A 20,578-nucleotide genomic window follows, 5' to 3' on the forward strand; every position below is an offset into this window, starting at 1 on the left:
TTTATGGCTGTATAGAATAATGTGCCATTTTAATGGTTAATATTAAATAATGCCTTAGTATTTTAATAGTTGTGTAAAGTAAGATGTTTTGTCATATGAAAGACTGCAATTTATTTAATCACTCCACCGCTGATGGACATTTTTATAAATAATTTATAGTTCTGCTTGTTTGCTATATCGTTGTTTCTGTATGAATTATCCTTCAACATATGTCTGTGGATGCTGATGCCAGCACAATTCTATTGTTTTGAAATTCTCTCTGTAATCATATTGAGATTGTTCTCACAGTAACTATGACTATTCACATCTTAGAATACTATCTGGCTTCTCAGGTCCACCTGGGACTGGTAATCTCACCCTTGACCTTATACTATGGCAACAGGTATCCACACACCTCAGGCACAAACAGCTTTAGTCAATGGACAGTTCCTGTTCTCTCTGCTTTTCTCTTTGACGGGTCTCAGAGCATTAACTAAAACAAGTCCCTGGTAGAATGTAGACTGTGGGTAGATAAATGAAAAGTCTGTGCATTTTGTTCTGCACCTTGTCCAGTTCATCAGTTATCTCTGATGACTCAGTTAACTTTAGACCAGGTCTAGAGTTAAAAACTCCTGGAATAATGGTTCCTTGGCCATGGCGTCTGGCCGGGTGTCCCTCTGGGATCAAGCACAGAACATTGCTGGATCTTGTATAATTTAGTAAAGGGCAGAGCAGTTTTTGACATAGTGCTCACCAAATTATGTTACTGAAAATTTTACGTAGTTCATTCAACTAGTCTCATTGACTAAAATGTATTAAGCTCAGTATTACTAGCTTTCAGTTCACCGTTAACTGCTGTGGGACCAACCCACAGAGGACATGTTTATCTGTAAGATGCCAGTAAACATGAGGATGCTGACGAGGGTGGGAAGGGGATATTCCTTTTAAGGTTTGTCCATTGCAAAACACACACATACACACTCACACCAACACTCCTCCCCCTTAGATTGTTTCATCCCAGAGGGCAGACCTCTGGGTAAGAATGCGTTTACTGGTACTACAAGAGCTGCATTTCCCCTGCCCTAGAATTCGCACAGCTGGGGCTTCTCCTTGGTCATTGTTACCGCCTCCAATGAAGGCCCTGTCACCAGGTGGGGGCGAGAAGGCACTGGAGCGCAGCAGCACTGAGAGTATCCGAATTCCCCCCTCTGTCTCTGATTGGTTGAGAGCTGGGAGGCCGCGACCAGCCCCCTGCGGCTCGACTCGCCATTGGCTGGGAAGAGGTGGCAATCAGGGCGGGCCAATCGGCGCTGGCTCCAGCTCGATGCTGCCGCCCCGGCCGGGTTGCTCTGTCGCCGCTGCAGCCGCTGCCTGGGTCCCTTCGGCGGTGCCTGTGCGTGGGGACTGCCTCCCCGGCTCCGGGCGCAGACACCATGGTGAGTGCTCTCTGCCGGGTCAGGCCGGACCCTCGCGCGGCGGCCGGGGCCGGGCCTGGCTGCCGGCGGGAAGCGTCCGCGCAGCGGGAGCTTGGCTCGGGGGCGGGGGGGGGGGGGGCCCGGGAGCGCTCCGCTGGCCGCGCGAGCAGCCTCGCTGTTTGCCTGCGTCCGGGCAGGGGAGGTGGGAACGCCGCGGGTCGCGGCGGGGCCGATCGGCTCGCCGCGCCACACCTCAGCTTCCCGAGCTCGGGGAGAAGAGGTGCGGCCGAGGCACGGAGTCTTCCCGGCTCGGGCGACCCGCCGGTGTCGGGGGGCTGAGCGCCGGCCGCGGGAGAGGCTCAGGGTGCACGTCCCCGCGCTGTCCTCTGTGCCCAGCCTGTCTCCGAGCCGTGACAGGTGAGAGGGGGTAAGAAGACGGCGTGGGGGTGGGGCGGATGGTGGCGGGGTAAATCTGCCCCGGGTGGAGGGGTTGCGCCCCCACGATCCACCCCCTTTAGTACACAGTACCCCTAACGGAGCGGAGCCCCAGGGCGGGGAGAAGGTGAAAGGCGCGCGGTGGCAGCGGCTGCAGCAGCCTCGCTCCCAACCCCTGCCCGCCTCCAGCCGCTCCCTGACGCTCGGGTTTCTCCCTGTCCCCGCAGTACGGGTTTGTGAATCACGCCCTGGAGCTGCTGGTGATCCGCAATTACGGCCCCGAGGTGTGGGAAGACATCAAGTAAGTGACGAGCCGCCCGAGCCGTGGCCCTGCGACGGCGCCCTGCGTGGGAGGCCCCGGGGGCGCTGCTCGCGGCGCCCCGCCCCGGCCTCTGCCTCCCCGCGCGGGGTCGCGGCGCGCATCCTCGGAGACGCCTCCGCCCGCCGCGCCCGCCGCAGCTGCGCTCCCACGCTCGGGAGCCGGGACCAGGAGAGGAGGGCCGGCCGGGGCGGGGCTGGGAGGGCGAGAGCTGCGGAAAGGAGCCCCTTGGGGTCACCGCGGCCTTGTGACCCCGCCCGAGCGTGGGAACGCTCTGCCAGCGCTCCCAGGCTCTGCGGGCGGATCGGCTCCCACGCGGAGAGGGGCCCGAGGGACCACACAGGCCCCTGCGCGGTTCCTGCTTCCAGAGGCCTTGGCAACAAACGGAAGACCTTGGCTGGTTTACGATTCACACACCTTGCGGATACATAATAGTTAAGCCTTTCGGGTATGGTAAAACACACAGGAGACTATTTCTTGAGCAACAGTGAATCAAGTGCATTTATTCATTCTGAAATAAACTGACGTTGGAATGTTTTCTCTCTCATTTTCCCAAATCTCCTTTTATGTTTTCTATTGTGGTGAAGCCTGGCAATTCGAGGAGAACTTTCTAGCTTCAGTCTAGAGCCTTGAGCCCAATACTTGGGATACTAATGGAAATACCACACCCACCTGAGAGGTTAAACCTGTTGGAATGACCGACAGGTCAGCATCTCTGCAGGCAGTTGAGCATTTCAGTCTAACACAGTTATCTCTCTTTTTCTCTTTCACTTTGGTAAAATTTGTATTTAACTTATTGTATAGCAGACCATCACCCACTAGCCACACCAAAACCGTATTTATGGATTTTAATATTAGAGCAACCGTTGAACTATCACATTTTGGTGGAGGTGGAGGAAAGTGTTACCTGGGTGGGCACATGGGAACACATTGTTATTATTTACTCTGATTTCCCAAACTTCCGATTTCATTTTGTTATCTCATATAGATGATGCTTTCGTGCTGTTTTTTTTTCCTTTAAGCACATTACAATTATTATAAATCAATTCTAAGACCTTATTATGCAGTTACCTGATAGTGATTTCTTATAACTATCTGTGTCCATAGAAGTGACCAGGGGTATACATTAAACACCTGAATGCAACTTTTCTTTCCCCTGGATCTGTATCACTGAACATTTCTTTCATGTTCCATAGGCCGTTGATGGTATCCACAGGGCACATCTACATACTATAAAGATAAGTCTCGATTTGGCAATTATGTGGTTGAATCCAATGAGAATCTAGGCACGAAAGGTTACTTTGGGATTTGAATTTTCGGTTCACCTTACTAACACCTTCATAATTTTTATTTTGTTAAGTAGACAGTTACAGAGAAGGCAGACATCAAGAAAAGGTTTTAAACAGTGTAACTTAAGTATAGGATTATTTTTATGCCACTGTCTTTGTAAATTTATGAAAACATACATATCCCCATATGATGCTTTCTCATCTGCAAGATAGAAATTTCCAAGTATCCTAGTGGATATGCTATGACAATGAATATGTTTAGAATTTTGAGAGCATAATAAAAGATGGCTGTTATGATGAAATATTAATTATATTATTTAACCAGATTTAGAATGTATGTTTAGCCATTATCAATTTAGATCATTGTTAAATACAGAAATGAAAAATTATATTTCATAGAGAAATGTGTCAGAAATTTTAAAAAGTTATCAAGAGATGTGTTTATGTTGGTAATATTTTCCCCAGAGAAGGCCAAAATATGTAAAAATCCCATTAATGAGAACTTAACTCTGTGAAATTGTGCTTATTGTTCCATTTTACTTTAAACAAATAATTTATTAACTCACTAATTTATCTTTAAGTAGCTTAGAACAGTATTCTTAATCTATTTAAGGTATAATAAAATTCCAATCATCCAAAACATATTTTTTCATAGTAAAAATGAAACAAATCATATTGGTCTTTTTTTTTTTTTTTTTAATAAAATTACCTCAAGGATTATGCCCCTGCAAAGGAAAAACTGTCAGCCTAGTGTTGGTAATCCAGATGTTAATTTTGATTGTTTATTTATTAAAGCATCCTTTAGTAGATCCTAGCTTGTCTTGGGTGTGGTTTAGTATTTGGGCTAAAGAACATGGTTCAGCTCTCTGCGTTGAGGGGATTAAAGCTGTTGCTTGGTTTCCATCCCAGTACCCCTGAGTAATGCCCCCTGGAAGAGCATTTACTACTGCCTGGGAGCAGGGGAGGAAAAGTTGGAGGACTGTAATTGAAGATGATTCCTCCTTCCCACCCCACCCTCTGCTCTAGGGAAGATTACTTCAGTCATTGGTCCAAGATACTTTCAGTTTTAACTTTTTATGACAAATTGAATATAGGAGGGAAAAAACATTTTTTTTTTTGTCTCAGTAAGTACCAAACTCCTTTTTGGTCTGTGAGAAACTATCTAAATTGATGTTTATAAAATTTTACATAATACATTTTTGGTTTACTAGGAAATGGCCATCCATCCTTCATGGGAAAGGATGAAAAAAGGATGCCAAACATTTAATGACAAATAAAACCCTAAGTAACAGATTCCAGACAGAAAATTCTAAGTGGATAAGAGCCAAAAATGCCTCATTGTAAACTCAGTATCCACTTACACTCTTACCAACGATACAACCATTTCACAAGAGCTTTAAATTTCTCTTTTGAAGAAAAAGAAAAAAAACTGTCTAGACCAAGAGCCAGCAAACTTTCACTTAAAGGGCAAGACAGTAAATGTTTTAGGTGCTGCAGGCCAAAGTCAAAATTGAAGACATTATGTACGTATCTATATAACTATTAAAATGTAACTGTTTAAAAATATAAAAACCATTCTTAGCTCCTGGACCAGACGAAAATAAATAAACAAATGAGACAAAGTAGGCTAGATTTGATCTGTAGGCTGTAATTTGCTGACCTCTGATCTAGACCATAACAAATGTGAAAAAGCAAAAGAGACCTCTGAATCTATTTCAAAACTTGTTTTGTTCATTTCCTTTCACCCTTCAGATGGTCCTTGAAAAAGAAGCCATGATTAAGTAATGAGAAAAATCAATTATCAATTTAGAAAATACATAGAATTAGGATTTATACATATTAGAAAAGCACCTAAATACTTGTTTAACCATCCCTGTTATTCTTCCATCATCCCTGACTAAATTAATTATTGCATCAAATTACTGGGCTCAATTTTAGACTTTCTAACCTCACTGAAACATATGAATTCTAAAGATAGATTCAAAAAACTGAAAAATCTATAATGATTAAGTCTGTTAGAAACAACCAAAAACTATAATTATTTGCCTAGAGTCGAGCAGGTCAAAAACCAATTAAAAATATTTTAAAACTCTAAAGTGCTCCACTTTAGACTTTAGTTAGCTCTTCTCTATTTACTAAAAGATCTGAGATAAACAGTTGAATCAAAATTTTGATATGATATATATTTGATAATAATTTAATGATATATTTATGTATTATAGTTAGTTCCTCTAGAAGGTTGTCAATCATCTTCCCCATGTAAAGAATAAAGAATTTGTTTAGTATGGTTTTATCTTATTTACTTACATTGGGGCTGCATACTTTTTCATTCATTGCTTCATTTTTTTCTTCCATTCTTTGTTAAGCTTATCTTTAATACGCATAGTCCAGTGTTTTAGGCACTGAGAATAGAAAAGCAAATGATGTAATCTTTGCTTTCAAAAAAAAATCTAGAGATTTCTAGATATTTTTAGTCTTATTTTGCTTTTATTTTCCCGCCTTTAACTCAAATATGGAAACATTTTGACTGTTGGAGAGCGTACATTTCCAGTTTTGAAATTAATATGTCTGGTTGAACTTGCTAATCACAAATTAATCATTATGGTTCAAATAAGCAAATGCTTTGCTATAAACTAGTTATGTGACTGTCCAAGTTACTGAAACTTTCCAAGCCTCAATTGCATAAGGAAAAAAAAGTAATACTTTATAGGGTTGATGTAATACATTGAATAATGTCTGCAAAATGCTTAACACAGTTTTTGAAAAATAGATGCTTAATAAATGGTAGCTATTATTTTTATTTTTACTATAGAATCAGAGTTTTTTTTTAAACTTTTCTCTTCCCCAAGTTACCTGAAATATATGAAGCTCTCCTTTGAATAATAGCTCATTGCAGTCTATATACTATCCGTCTAAATGTTTCTGTAGCACTCTAGGATAAGTGATAACTTCATTGTCATTTTTCATTATTCTTTCTCTTTTATCCATTCTATGCAGCTGGTACCAATACTTTAAGTTTGAAGTGCCTCTCTATTAGTCTCTCCTGTTCTTTCATCCAGGCTTTTATCACCTTCCCTTGCTGTAGTCTAACAGACCGCCTAACTAGGTCTTCTGTGTCTGACATGTCCCATTCCTCTCCATCCTGTGGACTAGGGGAAGAATATTATTTTCATTATGCTGTTTTTCTACTGAAGTTCTACTTTGGACTCCATCCTACATTATATTCTTCTAACCACCTCCCTGCCTCCAATACCTAAATGATGTTTGAAAACGCAACATATGCCCTTAATATTCATTTTATCAAAACAAATGAAAATAAACAAGAGTGTACCACCACGTTTTGCCTTGTTTTAATCAGATTTTCAAATTTATGAAAGTATGAATTAAATTTCTATACTTTTCTGTACCCATGCTTCAGTAGACAGGTACAGGAAGTATGTTTATGTATGTTTTAAAATATTAGCAGTGCTTTATAAGGTTTTTTAAAATTTTCAAAGTCCTTTTCTCTCTGTAATTTCAGTTGACTGCTACAACATTCATTTGAAATAGGAAAGGATATTCTAGTTCATTTTTTTTTAATAGTAAAGCCGAGTTTCCAAGAGATTAAAAGCCTAGAGAATTATGTATAGGAAGCTGAAGAGTAAGAGCTCCAACCCTCCTCTTCTGGTGCCAGGTAATGCTTATTTTAAGATAAAATTGTGTAGGCCGGGCGCGGTGATCCTAGCACTCTGGGAGGCCAAGGCGGGTGGATTGTTTGAGCTCAGGAGTTCGAGACCATCCTGAGCAAGAGCGAGACCCCGTCTCTACTAAAAATAGAAAGAAATTATATGGACAGCTAAAAATATTTATAGAAAAAATTAGCCAGGCATGGTGGCACATGCCTGTAGTCCCAGCTACTCGGGAGGCTGAGGCAGGAGGATTGCTTGAGCCCAGGAGTTTGAGGTTGCTGTGAGCTAGGCTGACGCCACAGCACTCACTCTAGCCAGGGCAACAGAGTGAGACTGTCTCAAAAAAAAAAAAAAAAAAAAAAAAAGATAAAATTGTGAAGTAGAAGCTAATGCAGTATGCATACAAAAATGAAACCATTTTCATTTTCATACTCAGAAACTTCCTGAGTAAAAATAAAAAAATTAATATACAGACTAAAGAAATAGGCAAACCAGATCATTGCTAGGATCAGGACCTTTTTCCGTAGAAGGATCTGCCAGTTAGCCTGAAAGGTAGAGGAAGGCATAATATGTTAATTGATAAGTCCCTAATGTTTGAGGTTATTTTTGCAGGTGGAACTAGAAGTCCAAGTGTAAACACCTTCACATACCTGCTAGTGAGCTCTTTGCATAGGGCTCTCCCTGAACCTGGACCATGTCTGTGAACAGCATGGCACCTAGGTGAGAAGGTGGGTCATAGCTTCATCTACAGCTTTTTTGCTTTTTGAGGTGTTTTTTGATGATGTAAAGTATCCCCCAGAAATCAACCTGGGTCTTTATTTTCCTTGCATTCTGCAATTTTTGATAATTAAAAAAAAAATCACAGGAGCATATTGTTTGGTTTGGTGTGTCAGAAAGAGCACCAGAAGAGAAATCAAAAAATCTGTCTTCATGCTCTTAATGTATTTAGATCTAGTTATGACAAACATTAACTAAACATTATTGCTATTTGCAAGAACAATGTCTTTACTCTCTCGCCTTTCTCCAGAATAAGGGACTCTAGCAAATATTTCTCTTTAATGTGTTGGAAAGCGATAATTATGGGTTGATACTGTGCAGTCATCAACAGGAAAACACACTTAAGGAAATGAACACTATAAAGAAATCTAACTGGCCAGATTCAGAGGGTGACAACAGAAGATGTGAGTACTTGCGGCTTTTCCATGCTCTACTTTGCCTCCTTGTCCATTAAAGAGGAAACAGTGGGGAAAATGGTGTCTTTATTGTTTGTGTCCAGCAAAAAGGAGCATCTTTTTCTGTATGAAACTATATCAAAAACAGGTTAAAGAGGATTTTATTCAAGGTAAAAAGTAGACATTCTGAAGTATTCATTGTACTTGTTACTGTGGCTATTGAATATTCTGATCTACTTGCCAGTCATTGTTGACTCATAAAATATTAAATTGTTGCTTTAGTAAAATCCTTTGTAGTCAATCTTGAAATCACCCAAACATGGAGACCTTTCAGTCCATACATCACATTTACTCTCAGCACTCCAGCCTCATGGGCTAATTTCAGTTCCTCCACTGTACTGAGCCTTTAAATATGTCAGGGTAACACCTGTGCTTGGAAGGGGTCAGCTTTGAGATGTCAAAACAAATGTTATTTCTTGAGGGAACTTTCTCTCACATCCAAAACGGTACTTTTCCTTCATAGTACTGTACATGAAAGAGTTTGTAATTATGTATTTGTACTATTTGATTAATGCCTGCCCTGCTGATGAGCGTCTAACCAGGGCTCACTTGCTCTTTCTCTCTCTATACATATTGTGTTTGTGTGTCTGTGTGTATAACACTTTACCAGGCTCTCTCTCTCTCTCTCTCTCTCTCTCTCTCTCTATATATATATATATATATATATATATATATATATATATGAGTATTTATATATAAATGAATCATCTTTCACATTTTTAATTTCCAAAGAATAGAGCACACACAAATTTATCACAGGTACTTTTTTCTGCAACCAGAATTTATTATGTCAGAATGATGACATTTTCAACCACTATTTAATAAAATGTAAGCTTTTGTGAAATAGACATTTTATTTTTCCCATCTTTATTGAGATAAAATTGACAAGTAAAAACTCTATATATTTAAGGTGCACAAGTTGATGTTTTGATGTACATATACATTGTGAAATAATCACCATAATCAAGAAAATTAACACATTCATTACTTCACATAGTTACACTCCCCGACTTTTTTCATGGTGAGAACACTTAAGAATTACCAGCCTAGGAAATTTCAAGTATATATTACAGTATCGTTGACTATATTTGTTCATAGTCACGTTGCTGTACAAAATAAACATTTATTCTGTCAGCAAAGGCAGAAGATATACCAATAAATTATAGCATTTCCTTTTGGAAGGATTGGAGTTCTTTTATGTTGTTTCATGTCATAAGTGGATATATTGGAAGGATTAAGAACTCTGTTGTTGGATTGCCGATTTCATATATCAAAAGACAGTTGCTGGGTTGGATTCAGGACTTGACCCAATCCTTTAGCAAGTTTCTAAAAGGCAGGTATGTGTGGTGCTGTTTAAAGTCAGTGTCATAGACTGCAGATAAATGTTTGTAATACTGAAATTAAATTTGAAAGCCAGGTGAGAACGCTCACGATGTCATGCTGTGGTGAATGTAATATGTCATATGTATTAAACCCTTACCACATGGTTCTGCAGTCACAGTCCTAAGTGCCTTGTACTCATTATCTCACTGAATCCTCACAGCCACCACAGAAAATAGATTCCTTCATTATCCTCATTTTACAAAAAGAAAGTGGAAGCCTGAAGACTTTTAAAAAACCTGCCTCAAACCGACAGCTATTTATCATTAGAGCAGGGATTTGAACATAGACAGACTTGTAATTACCATATTATGTGTTTCTCCCCAAAGAAAAGGACCTATAGCTTTCTCCTTTCCAAAGTCAATTACTTTGGCAAGAAGATGGACATGGTATATGTGTATTAGTACTGCCTGCTTTTGTTTTTGTTTTCTTCAAATGTTCAAGCACTTGTACAGGTGATTTTGACTATGCTTTTTTTTTTTAAGATGATTGTATTCACAAACAAACACATCTGCTAGAGAAAAATCAGAGCCTCCAAAACTTTGAGAAATTTATTTATTTTGAGAGGAGCTGTGACCTGATGTGCTCCTCAGAGTTAACAATGAAGTGCACACACAAGTGTCTAAGTAAATTCATTTATCTCATAAAGCTACTGAAAATAGCTTGTTTGAAATGTTTGTGAATGTGTTTTCAGAATTGGGAAAATTACTCTTAAGGGTCTTCCATGCTCAGCTGGTCACAGTCAGAAAGAAAAATGCAATTACATGTGAAGAGTGATGTTGCTTTGTCTAAAGCCAAGGTATGGTTTTCACTCATGAGAGCATTTACTGTTACTGTTTACAGTACTTGGATGAGTGAACACATTGACCTAAAAGGACTGACCTTTACCAACCCAAAGAAGGTCTAAGTTGGAAGCTGTCACAGGATTTAAAGGGCCTGACTCTTCTCTCCACAGCTCCTTCAAACTCGATCTCTCTTTTGGGGTTCAGACATACTGAGAATCATTAGACTGGGATATTGGAAATTCAGAGGTGATTCATGCTTCCCAGCTACTTAGACAAAAGCAATCCAAAGTTTCAATTTTTTAGATGTTATATACAGTTATTACCTGTGGTTTATAATGGGAGATTAATTTTAATAATGGTTGGACACAACACAGTAGTCATGATACCTTTCCAGCTCACTGCAGTGGATCATCCTAGTATTTATTCTCAAGAAGACATCTGTATATTATTTTTAATATGGCATGTTCTCTGATAATGTTCTTTATAGGATCAGTACCTGCTTGGAGCTATCATTGGTCAGGTTGATTGTTTGATGTTTATTGACCTTTTCTGCCTAAGACTAGACCTTATTTTGAGACTCCATTTTCAAGATGCCTATATTCAGCCTCTTCCATTTCAGAACACTCATTTTCATACCTCCATGGGAAACTTCTTCACTTGAAAACTAGCAGTCCTTGTAGTATACGTAACATACTTGAAAAGTGTACAGTAGCAGGAGCTCAGTGACAGCACATGAATTCACTTTTTGAAGGTTCAGATATTGTAGTTAAGGAACATCTCCCTAGGTATAGAGTTGAGAGAGATGCTGCCTGGACATTTTGGACAAACTGTAGACCTAGTTATTAAGAAATAAATAATAGAAAATATTCTTAATGTTGAAAACAAAGTATAGACTTTTGCCAGTAATTTTTGATTGCTTGTTTCTTAGTAGGGAGTCTGGAAATGCATGGGGATATATATTTAATTCATTAATTCACTCATTTTAAAGCTTGCACACATTTACAAGCACATGTTCAATTACAGCCACTTGGGTTAGATAGCAGTGATTAAATAAAAATTTAAAAAATTGCAACCCATAAAACACCACCATGATAAAAATATCTACTACCTTTTTGTGAAAAGGTAATTAGTATAAGTAAAGGGTCTGTTTAAATTCTAACAAATAACAATCTCTTAGAGTAAGTAGGAAATTAACTGCTATTGGGAAAATATTTCATTTATGCATACTCAACTTTTAAACACTTACTGTGGCTACACATACACAGAATATGATTATTTCTTATTTTATTCCTAGATGAGAATTTGATCTTTATTTTTGAAGCTCTTAGAGGAGATAGAACAAGTTTGTTTGTTTTTGGCTATTTGAACAAGTTTGTTTTGGGCTATTTGAATTTTTAAGTTCTGTCAGTTAATCAGCAAAATATATACACATTTAGTTTAATTAGTCGATACTGAAAAAACTCCTAAGATATTGTTGTCATTCCTCCCTCTTCTTCTTCCCTTTGCCATTTTCTCTTTCTCCTCTTTCCCCTCTTCCTTCATCTTCTTCAACTACTATGACTCTTACCAATTAGATGTATTGGGCATTAAGTGTGTGAGAAACACTATTTTAAGCTCTTGGCATAGATTAATTCTGCTAACCTGCGCAATGACTGGAGATAAATATTGCTGTTACTCTGCTTTGCAGATGTGGAAATGAAACACCAAGAGATGAATCTGCCCAAATTTAGTGCACCTGCATATGGGATTAGCTTAATTGTTTATTTTGCATACCATGTAAGGAAAAACTTTGACTTAACTCTGTAGATGAAACCAAGTGAGTTTCTTTTTATCTAGGTTTACTTGTTAGCCAAACAAAGTGCCTTTTTAACCTTATCTAACCTCTCTACATATTTATTATTGTCTGTTGACCTCTGTCATTGAGTAATGCAGTGAGTAGAAGGATTTAATGCTTACCTCAAGCAGAGTCACTGAGTATGTAGGTAAAAATACCTGAAAGTCCTGTAAGTGATACTATTTGGAAATAGAGGAAGACTGTGTTAATTAGGGATTAGGTAGGAATTTAAAAAATAATAATAGTAATATAAAGAAGAAGAAGCAACAGAATGTAACACAAACTAGGATACATGATGATAGCAGTTCTGTAGGTTGTTATTTGATAGATGGGCACTCTTGAACACACCTTAATCAAATTTACCTGTGGCTTCATATGGTATTTTTTGTCTTCTAAAAATCATTGAAAAAATAAAAGTTTGTCCAAAGTCTTTCATTTTTTGGAAAATTTTAAATTATGGTTCTCAGAAAAACCTTTGGTTTTCCTCACATGTAAATTAAATGTAATTTAAATAATGGGGGTATTACCTAATTGCTCTGTGTAATGCAATAATTTAAACAAAGTTGATGGTCAAAAAATAATTGTGAAAGAATGAGTGAGCCTAGAAAATTCAGTTAGTGTACATGGCTGAATTTGGATAATTTAAGCCCTAATAAACTCAACATATTATGAAAATATATCTTAAGTTGTTAGAAAAGTTGTTTTTTCTATCTATCTGTCTATATAATTATTCTTTCCTTTACTTTGCTTTTAAAGGAAAAGCTTAAAAGTTATTGTATAACCAGGTAGAGAGTGGAAGATTGTGAGGTACTATTACTTGAATTATGTAAATAGTTTATGTAATCTCAATATTATTATTAGCTTGCTTCCTAACTTTTCTTACAACCTTTGTGATTTTATACAGCAGCTGAAAAAAACAGCTCCAAAACTAAAGAAAGAGCATGCAGTGTGGGAAGGGAAGCCATTAAAGCTTTCCTTAAAGAGTAGTGGCAGGTGTATTTTGCAGAGTGCTGGGAGATGGTTATTATCACATTTCTGTGCTATCTGGAGGCTAAAACATTTGACAGCATGAAGCCTAATCAAATATAAATTTGCCTAGAAATTAGAAGAAAAGTAGTGTTGAGAGCTGAGAGACAACAGAGAAGGCTTTGTTGACTTAAAATTCTACTAGCTTCAATGGCCGTATTGTCTGAAATAAATTCTCTTGATCATTACTCCTTTTGCAGCGTAAATTCTCCTTCGCTGTTTATTGTATTGAGCCACTTCACACTAAAGGGTTTGTGATATTTCCAATGAGCTTTCCCCCTTGAAGAGGGAGGAAGATGAAGCATGGGCTACAGAAAGAAGGGAAGTGGTCCCAGAAAGGTTAGGTGTAAGGTGGTAGGGACACAGTGTTCCTCCCGAAGTCTTTGCTCAACTGTTGCCATTTCCATGAAGCCTCCCGTGATCATTATGAATATGTGATCATATATATGCTCTCTCTACATATTGCATCCAGCCCCTTCCTCCTACGTCCCTAACCTCATTCCTTTATGCTGATCTACTTTTTCTTGTAACATTAATCTCCTCATAACATATTAAATAATTTGATTATATATTATGTTTATTGCTTATTGTTTCTGCCAGCAAAAATATAAGCTTTCTGCAGGCAGGGATTTTTATCTGTTTCATTCATTGCTACATTAAAAGTGCTTAGAAAAATGCCTGGGACATAATAAGCATTCATATCTTTGCAGTAAAACCTCCTCCAGGGGAAAAAAAAAAAAAGAACAAGAAAAAGAAAAAGGGCAACCCAATATTCCTGAAGATTTTTAATATAAATGTAAACAAAGATTCCTAAGTATTTTGAATAATTCAATGAAATTTAGAGTGAAGTTTTTAAGAGAAGATGATTATTTTCTTCCAAGTACTACTGTTTAATTTCTATTTTGATCCTCATCAGGGCCAGGGAGCATGTTGAGGCTGATCATTTCAGGAAATAAAGCTTAGAAGATAAGGGAGCGTACTTTAATAAAAAGAGAGAAAGAAAAGAAGGAATGCATTGATTCACGGTTGGGGTGAAGTTTTTTGAGGGGGACCAAGATAGGATTATAGAGCAGGAGTGAGACATAGGTTTGCAAAGCATGATACATACACCAGAGATGATGACTAGACCTTTTGTCACAGGAGGAAAAAAGAGAGCTTGATTATGATCTAGATCTTGTTTTATGGTGTCTGGATAGGGACCTCCCCGTGCTTCAGACATCACCACAGAACCACTTTGATTGGACAGTTGGGGAGCTGCACGACCTGAGTCTTACTGCGCTTGTGGGTTCTAGGTCACTTTCTGGACTTTATCATACCCATGCGGCTTGGCCCATGAGCTAGAGTCCTCTGCATTCTTTTGCAGCTGGCACGTCAAGTTCTGATTGGCAGATTCATAGGGTATTCCCTCCTCCCCCAAGTATGGAGAATTAGGGTTGAGCAGGACCAAGATGGGAGCATCAGCACCCACTTTCATCCCTAAGAGACCCAGAATCCCTCACTATCTACCTAACAGAGCTATGCCTCTTTTGTTTAATAGCTTTGTATGTGTGAGAGAAGAGAAAATAATTTCACATTTTATATGTGGTGCTATAATTGTTTGAGTATGTAGACATGGGAGCACTATACTCGTTAGTAATATGTGTAATGCTTTAACTGCTTAGAACGTGCTTTTGTACCCTTCTCTTTATAATTGTGGAAGGTGAGTTATATTGTTGCTCCCACCTTAGAAAAAAGAGATTTTGATGCTCATGTGCTTTATGCGATTTACTCAGGGTTATTCAGCTAGTAAACTCTGGACTCTGAAATTCAGATCTCTGTGCTTGCCAAAATCATGGTTTTTTTTTTTTTCCTATTTACATGCACTGTTATATATAACTGCAGGCAAATAATGGTATACTCTGAAGAACATAGAGTGTTTCTAAGACTATCTCCATGCTGAGATAGTGACCTAAGACATACCGCCATTTGGAATTTTGCACTTGAGCAGACACAGGGCAGCCGTGAGCAGCAGCAATGACAGATACACAGCTTCTGAAGGACAGAAAGTGACTGTCGCCTGCCTTGACAATATTTGAGGAGTTATTCGAGCCACTGTGTTGAAAGTTCACCTAATTATAGTGGTTGTTTCCCTTGTATCCTCCTGGCAACATACAGGGATTTAGATGAGTTGGATTGAGAGTCAGAGGTTGAGTTGATATCCAAGCTTCATGTGTTTTTGTGAATATAACTTTGGCAACAATATCTGGAACTTAGCTCCTTTCTACAGCTGGCAATGTTTTGAACAAAGGATTCCATCTCCCCTTTGGACACTTGTTTGAGAAAAGTAATCCAAATCCTATCAAAATAAATATATTCATATAATCATGACAACTGCTAAAAATGATAACTATTATTTCCTTGCGCTAATACTGTGTTTATTTTGTGCTACTGTGTTTAACAAGCTAAGGATATATTTGAAGAGTTTATCAATCCACTTGGCATCTCAAAATTAATATGTTCAAAGACATCCCAGACTTACAGCTCTTGATCCTAACCCCCAGTCCACCTCCAGCATTCCTTCCCAGTTCAGTTACTGGTAACATCCTTCCAGTTGCTCAGACCAAAAACCTTAGTGTCATCCTTGAGTCCTCTCCTCTCATACCCTGCATCCAATCCGGCAGCAAATCCTGTTGAATTTACCTGCAGAATATATCTGGGTTTGAGTCACTTCTCACCCCCTCCACTGCTTCCACTCTGAATCAAGTCACTTGCATTTTTCACCTGAATGTTGGCAGCAGCCTCCTAACTGGTCTCCCAACTCTGTCCTACACCCGTTTGGTCCATTCACAATGCGGCAGCCAGACTAATTCCTTTAACCTAGGTCAGTTCACATCACTGCTCGTATCACAAGCACCCAGACTCTTCACCTCTTTCACATAGATGCCAATCATCCCAATGTCCAACCAGGCCTCTTCTTACCTCTCCAACCTGTTCCCTCCCAACTACTTTGCCCTCTCTTCTGTTCCAGGCACACTGGGCCCTGCTGTTCGTCCTACACCCCAGGTGGCTCCTGCCTAGGCCTTTGCACTTGTTTTTTCCTCTGTGTAGAGCACACTTTCTCCAGATTGCTCATGGCTCCTTAATCCCTTGAGCTCCTTCAGGCTTTACTGGAATGCCAGCTTCCCAGTGAGGCCCCCCCTTGCTGTTGTACTTGAGCGCCCCACCCCTCTACTCTGTTTTATTTTCTCCAAAGTACTTACCATTATACGTTACTTAAGAATTTTATACCTAGTCTGTCTCTCCTCCTAGAATGTATATGTTCCAAGAAATCAAAATTTTTGTCTGTTTTACTAAAGAATATACTTCTAGTGACCAGGACGATGACTGCCATATAGTGACTCAACAAATATTTGTTGAATATTTAGTTAATCAAAAGTTATTGTTTGTTTTTAATGTCAAGTATTGTATTGAGCATTAGAGTGCTATATAAATGTTACTCTTGCTAAAATAGCCTTAAATATATCATTTTAATTTAGGTAGGAGGTGTGACATAATTTCTGCTTAATCACTAGACTTTTAGGTACATGACGTTCATTTAAACAAATTTGCCAAAAACAAATCCTATTTCAGATACGGAAACCATTGTTTATACTTTACACAAGCATTATAGCTACAGTAGCTATTTTTTAAATTTTAACTTTTCCCTCCTGTCTCTCAATTTTGTTTTCCAGAAAAGAGGCACAGTTAGATGAAGAAGGACAATTTCTTGTCAGAATAATATATGATGATTCCAAAACTTACGATTTGGTTGCTGCTGCAAGCAAAGTCCTCAGTAAGTTAAATGTAACTTTCCTTCTCTGGCTAAGTGACACACAGAAGCCCAAAGGAATGCATGATTCAAGATCACAATGTATAGTTATGCAAGTTGTGCACTGCACAGCGCTGGTGGGGAGGACATTCACATACAGTGTTAAGCTCAAGCTCTGCTGAGTTTTATGCTTCTTTCACAAGCTCTTTAAAGAATAGAAATGAGAAAATGTGCTCTCTGCCCTTCCCCACAGAAAATGAGTTGGGAAAAGAAAAATATTATTGATACTTAATGTAACAACTTCAGTTATGATGTGAACAATATGTTAATTACACAAGTGTAGTATGTATTATCCTCAAATCTCCTTTGCCATCAGAAGTTATGTTAGCTATTGTTAAAAGAAATAGGAAACTGGTGTCTACCACAGTCAAAGGATCTTGCTGAAAAAGGCAAAGTTTAAAAAACTTCATGGAGAAAAAGTTGTTCTCAAGGTTAACATTTATTATTCCCATAGTGCTTAATTTATAACTAAGCTATAGTTTGGATAGACTAGAATGAAGCTTTTAGCTTTTCTAACTATAACTAGAAAGGCAAATACTATCTATAGCAGAATACAAGAATTAAAAACAATTGGCAAATAGCTAAAAATAAAAACACCCAGCCTCATTAGTAATGAAAATTGAAACAAATATAAAATAACTTGTTTTCATATAAATTTGGCAATTTTAAAAAATCAAGTATCTACTGTAGTCAAGAGTAGAGTTAAAGGGGAAATTATACACGTTTTTAATCTGATGGTAAAGGAAGAAAACTTTTTTGGAGAATGATTTTACATCACATAGCCTCTTTAAAAAATATTCACACCCTTTAGGAATTTTTCCTAAAGAAATTATTAGATCTCTGCCTTAAGATTTATATGTGTGTTTTCATGTCAGAGTTATTAATATTATCAAAAAATGAAAAAGCCTACATATTTAATAAGAAGGGGTTGGTTTAATAAATGGCTGCATTTATATGTTGAATAAGAGAACAGTTAAAATTGATACAGAAAAATTATGGAAAATTTACGTTTTTCGAAATAGTAATGATTGTATATTAAGAAAAAACAGGATATTAAGGTAGATACTATATATAATCAAGTTATTAAATACACATGTTTATATAAAGCAAGAATATTTTTCATCAAAAATATTGTCATGTTCATTCTTGACAAGTTTAAAAATATTTCCGTGTTTTTCAGGAAAAAATAAGTACTATATTAAATATATGTTTAAAAAACTCAAAATTAAGTGTAGGTTTGTGTATCCATTATCTAAAATGCTTGGGACCTGAAACACTTTGCTTTTGGATTTTTTTTTTGGATTTTGTAATATTTACATATACGTAGTAAGATACCTCGGGGTTGAGACCTAACCTAAATAGGAAGTTTAGTTATGTTTCATATACACCTTCTACTCATGGCCTGAAAGTAATTTTATAGTGTATTTTTCATAATTTTGTGCATCAAAGTTTTGATTGCGACCTGTCACATGAGTTCAAGTGTGGAATTTTCCACTTGTGGTGTCATGTCAGTGACCAAACAGTTTCAGATTTTGGAACATTTCAGATTTAAGATTTTCAGATTAGGGATGCTCAACCTATAGTTTGTTATAGAAGGTGAAAAACTGGTTGCTTTGCTTATAAGTAAAAATGTACACTATTAACATGTCAGTACATTGTCTTCTCAGATTTCATTGTATTGTCCTGGCCAGATTTTTTTCATCTGATTTATGTTCACTATGCACAAAAATTGAAGATATTTTAAATTATTTTAATATACACTTACTGTCAATCTTTCCATTAACAGTGTTTCACCTATAATATGCTTTCTTTCTCTCTTGAACCTATAAAATAGATCTCAATGCTGGAGAAATCCTTCAGATGTTTGGGAAGATGTTTTTTGTCTTTTGTCAAGAATCTGGTTACGATACAATCTTACGCGTCCTGGGATCTAATGTCAGAGAATTTCTACAGGTAAGCGATTTGAGATCCTGTAGTTAAAAGTTTTGTCTTCATGGTTCTCAGATATAGGCTCTAGAATACTTTTGTTCAGCCTGCTAGGGTCTTAACTGCTGCAATGGAATCATAGTGACGTTTGAATGGTCTTGAATACATTTTAGCATTTTTGTTTCACATTTTTTTAACTTCTCGTTGCTGACACTGAATATGCAAAGTGTGAATTAATGTTCTCTGAAAAACTCTTCATGGTGTATGGTGATCTGTTCAACTGAATTTTTTTCTTTTTGGTAATGGTTATAGATGCTAGTGGTTGTGGTTTTCTGTTTTAGACATGTAATATGGTCTTATTTTCTATTTGCAAAATATTCTTAGTTTGTGGAATATAATCAAACGGTATATCAGTATTTGTGAAGTTCTACCTGGAGCTTGTTGTTCAGGAAAAAGCACCAGGGTTTTCAGGTGTTCTGCCACCAAAACATATTTGAGAACCATTGCTGTGAATTATATATTAATTAATCTACTACAGAAGGGAAAATAGGAAACCTTCCAAAGTCAGTTTCAGATAAAAAAGGTAAATAACATCACCAAAGGCCTTTGTCTTATACTCTTGTTCAAATTACCTTAAAAGTTTTTTTACTATTAATAGAAAATTAGGCATTAGATGAGAGACTATTTCTGGATTGACTGTACTATTTTAAGCACTGGCATTTGTGAGACCCTCTTCTTGAAATGTGTTAACATTGAAAATTATGTGGTTGTTTGCAAAGGACATTTCTAAACCAGCTGCTAAAAGCAGCCAGATCGTGCTGGAAAATGATGTCAGTGCAATACTAGCTGAACTGAAGCCCAGTTTTGAGGGAATGTAAACTACTTTCGATCCAGCTGCATTATTGATTTAACAGCCAAAATAAGAACTTTAGTGTTTAATCAAAATGTCTGTTGTTTACATAGTGACATTTTTCTTATAAACTTAAAAGAGCATTAAATCAAGATGGAAACTGGTTTGCAATCTCCTGCCATGGATTTACTAAACTACTGGTGTCAAAAAAACCTGCCACTTCCAAATGAAATAGCTGCTGGGAGATTCTTAAATTAAAATTGAACAGGCAGTATTTAAAAGGATTATTTTAAATGGATTGAAGTTTGATACTTAAAAATATTGAAGGGTTTAGGGTTTTTCAATACGTATTCCGTTTTTTTGTAGCTTTGTTGACTGACCACTGTCATCTTATTGGCAAAGTTGCAATGTTCAGTTGCTCTGCCTGAGTTTTAACTTTCTTTCTCAATGGCCATATTTACATAACAAAACAAAGATTTAGATCATTTTACTAATTTTTTTTTTTTTTGCCTTTACTCATGGGGACCATCTGCTAAGCTTTTTAAGGCACAAGTAAGGGAGCAAGCAGTCTTCTAGGTATGCTTCTTTATGTT

General features: G+C 37.7%; 1 protein-coding gene across 3 annotated transcripts in view; it reads left to right on the forward strand.

The window, feature by feature from the left end:
• Positions 1-1,254: 1,254 nt before the first annotated feature.
• GUCY1B1 (guanylate cyclase 1 soluble subunit beta 1) overlaps positions 1,255-20,578 on the forward strand; it is a 45,237-nt gene continuing 25,913 nt past the window's right edge. Inside the window, exons 1-4 of one of the 3 annotated variants that reach the window (XM_045552160.1) lie at positions 1,255-1,415; positions 2,057-2,130; positions 17,073-17,173; positions 19,044-19,162. In XM_045552160.1, the coding sequence (XP_045408116.1) occupies positions 1,413-1,415; positions 2,057-2,130; positions 17,073-17,173; positions 19,044-19,162 (297 nt within the window). In that variant the 5' untranslated portion in view covers positions 1,255-1,412. Of the gene's footprint in view, positions 1,416-1,652; positions 1,812-2,056; positions 2,131-17,072; positions 17,174-19,043; positions 19,163-20,578 lie in introns of those variants that run through there. The other 2 variants (XM_045552161.1, XM_045552162.1) reach the window with 2 other exon arrangements.

Source organism: Lemur catta, chromosome 5 (assembly GCF_020740605.2).
Source record: "Lemur catta isolate mLemCat1 chromosome 5, mLemCat1.pri, whole genome shotgun sequence".
Classification (NCBI taxonomy): domain Eukaryota; kingdom Metazoa; phylum Chordata; class Mammalia; order Primates; family Lemuridae; genus Lemur; species Lemur catta.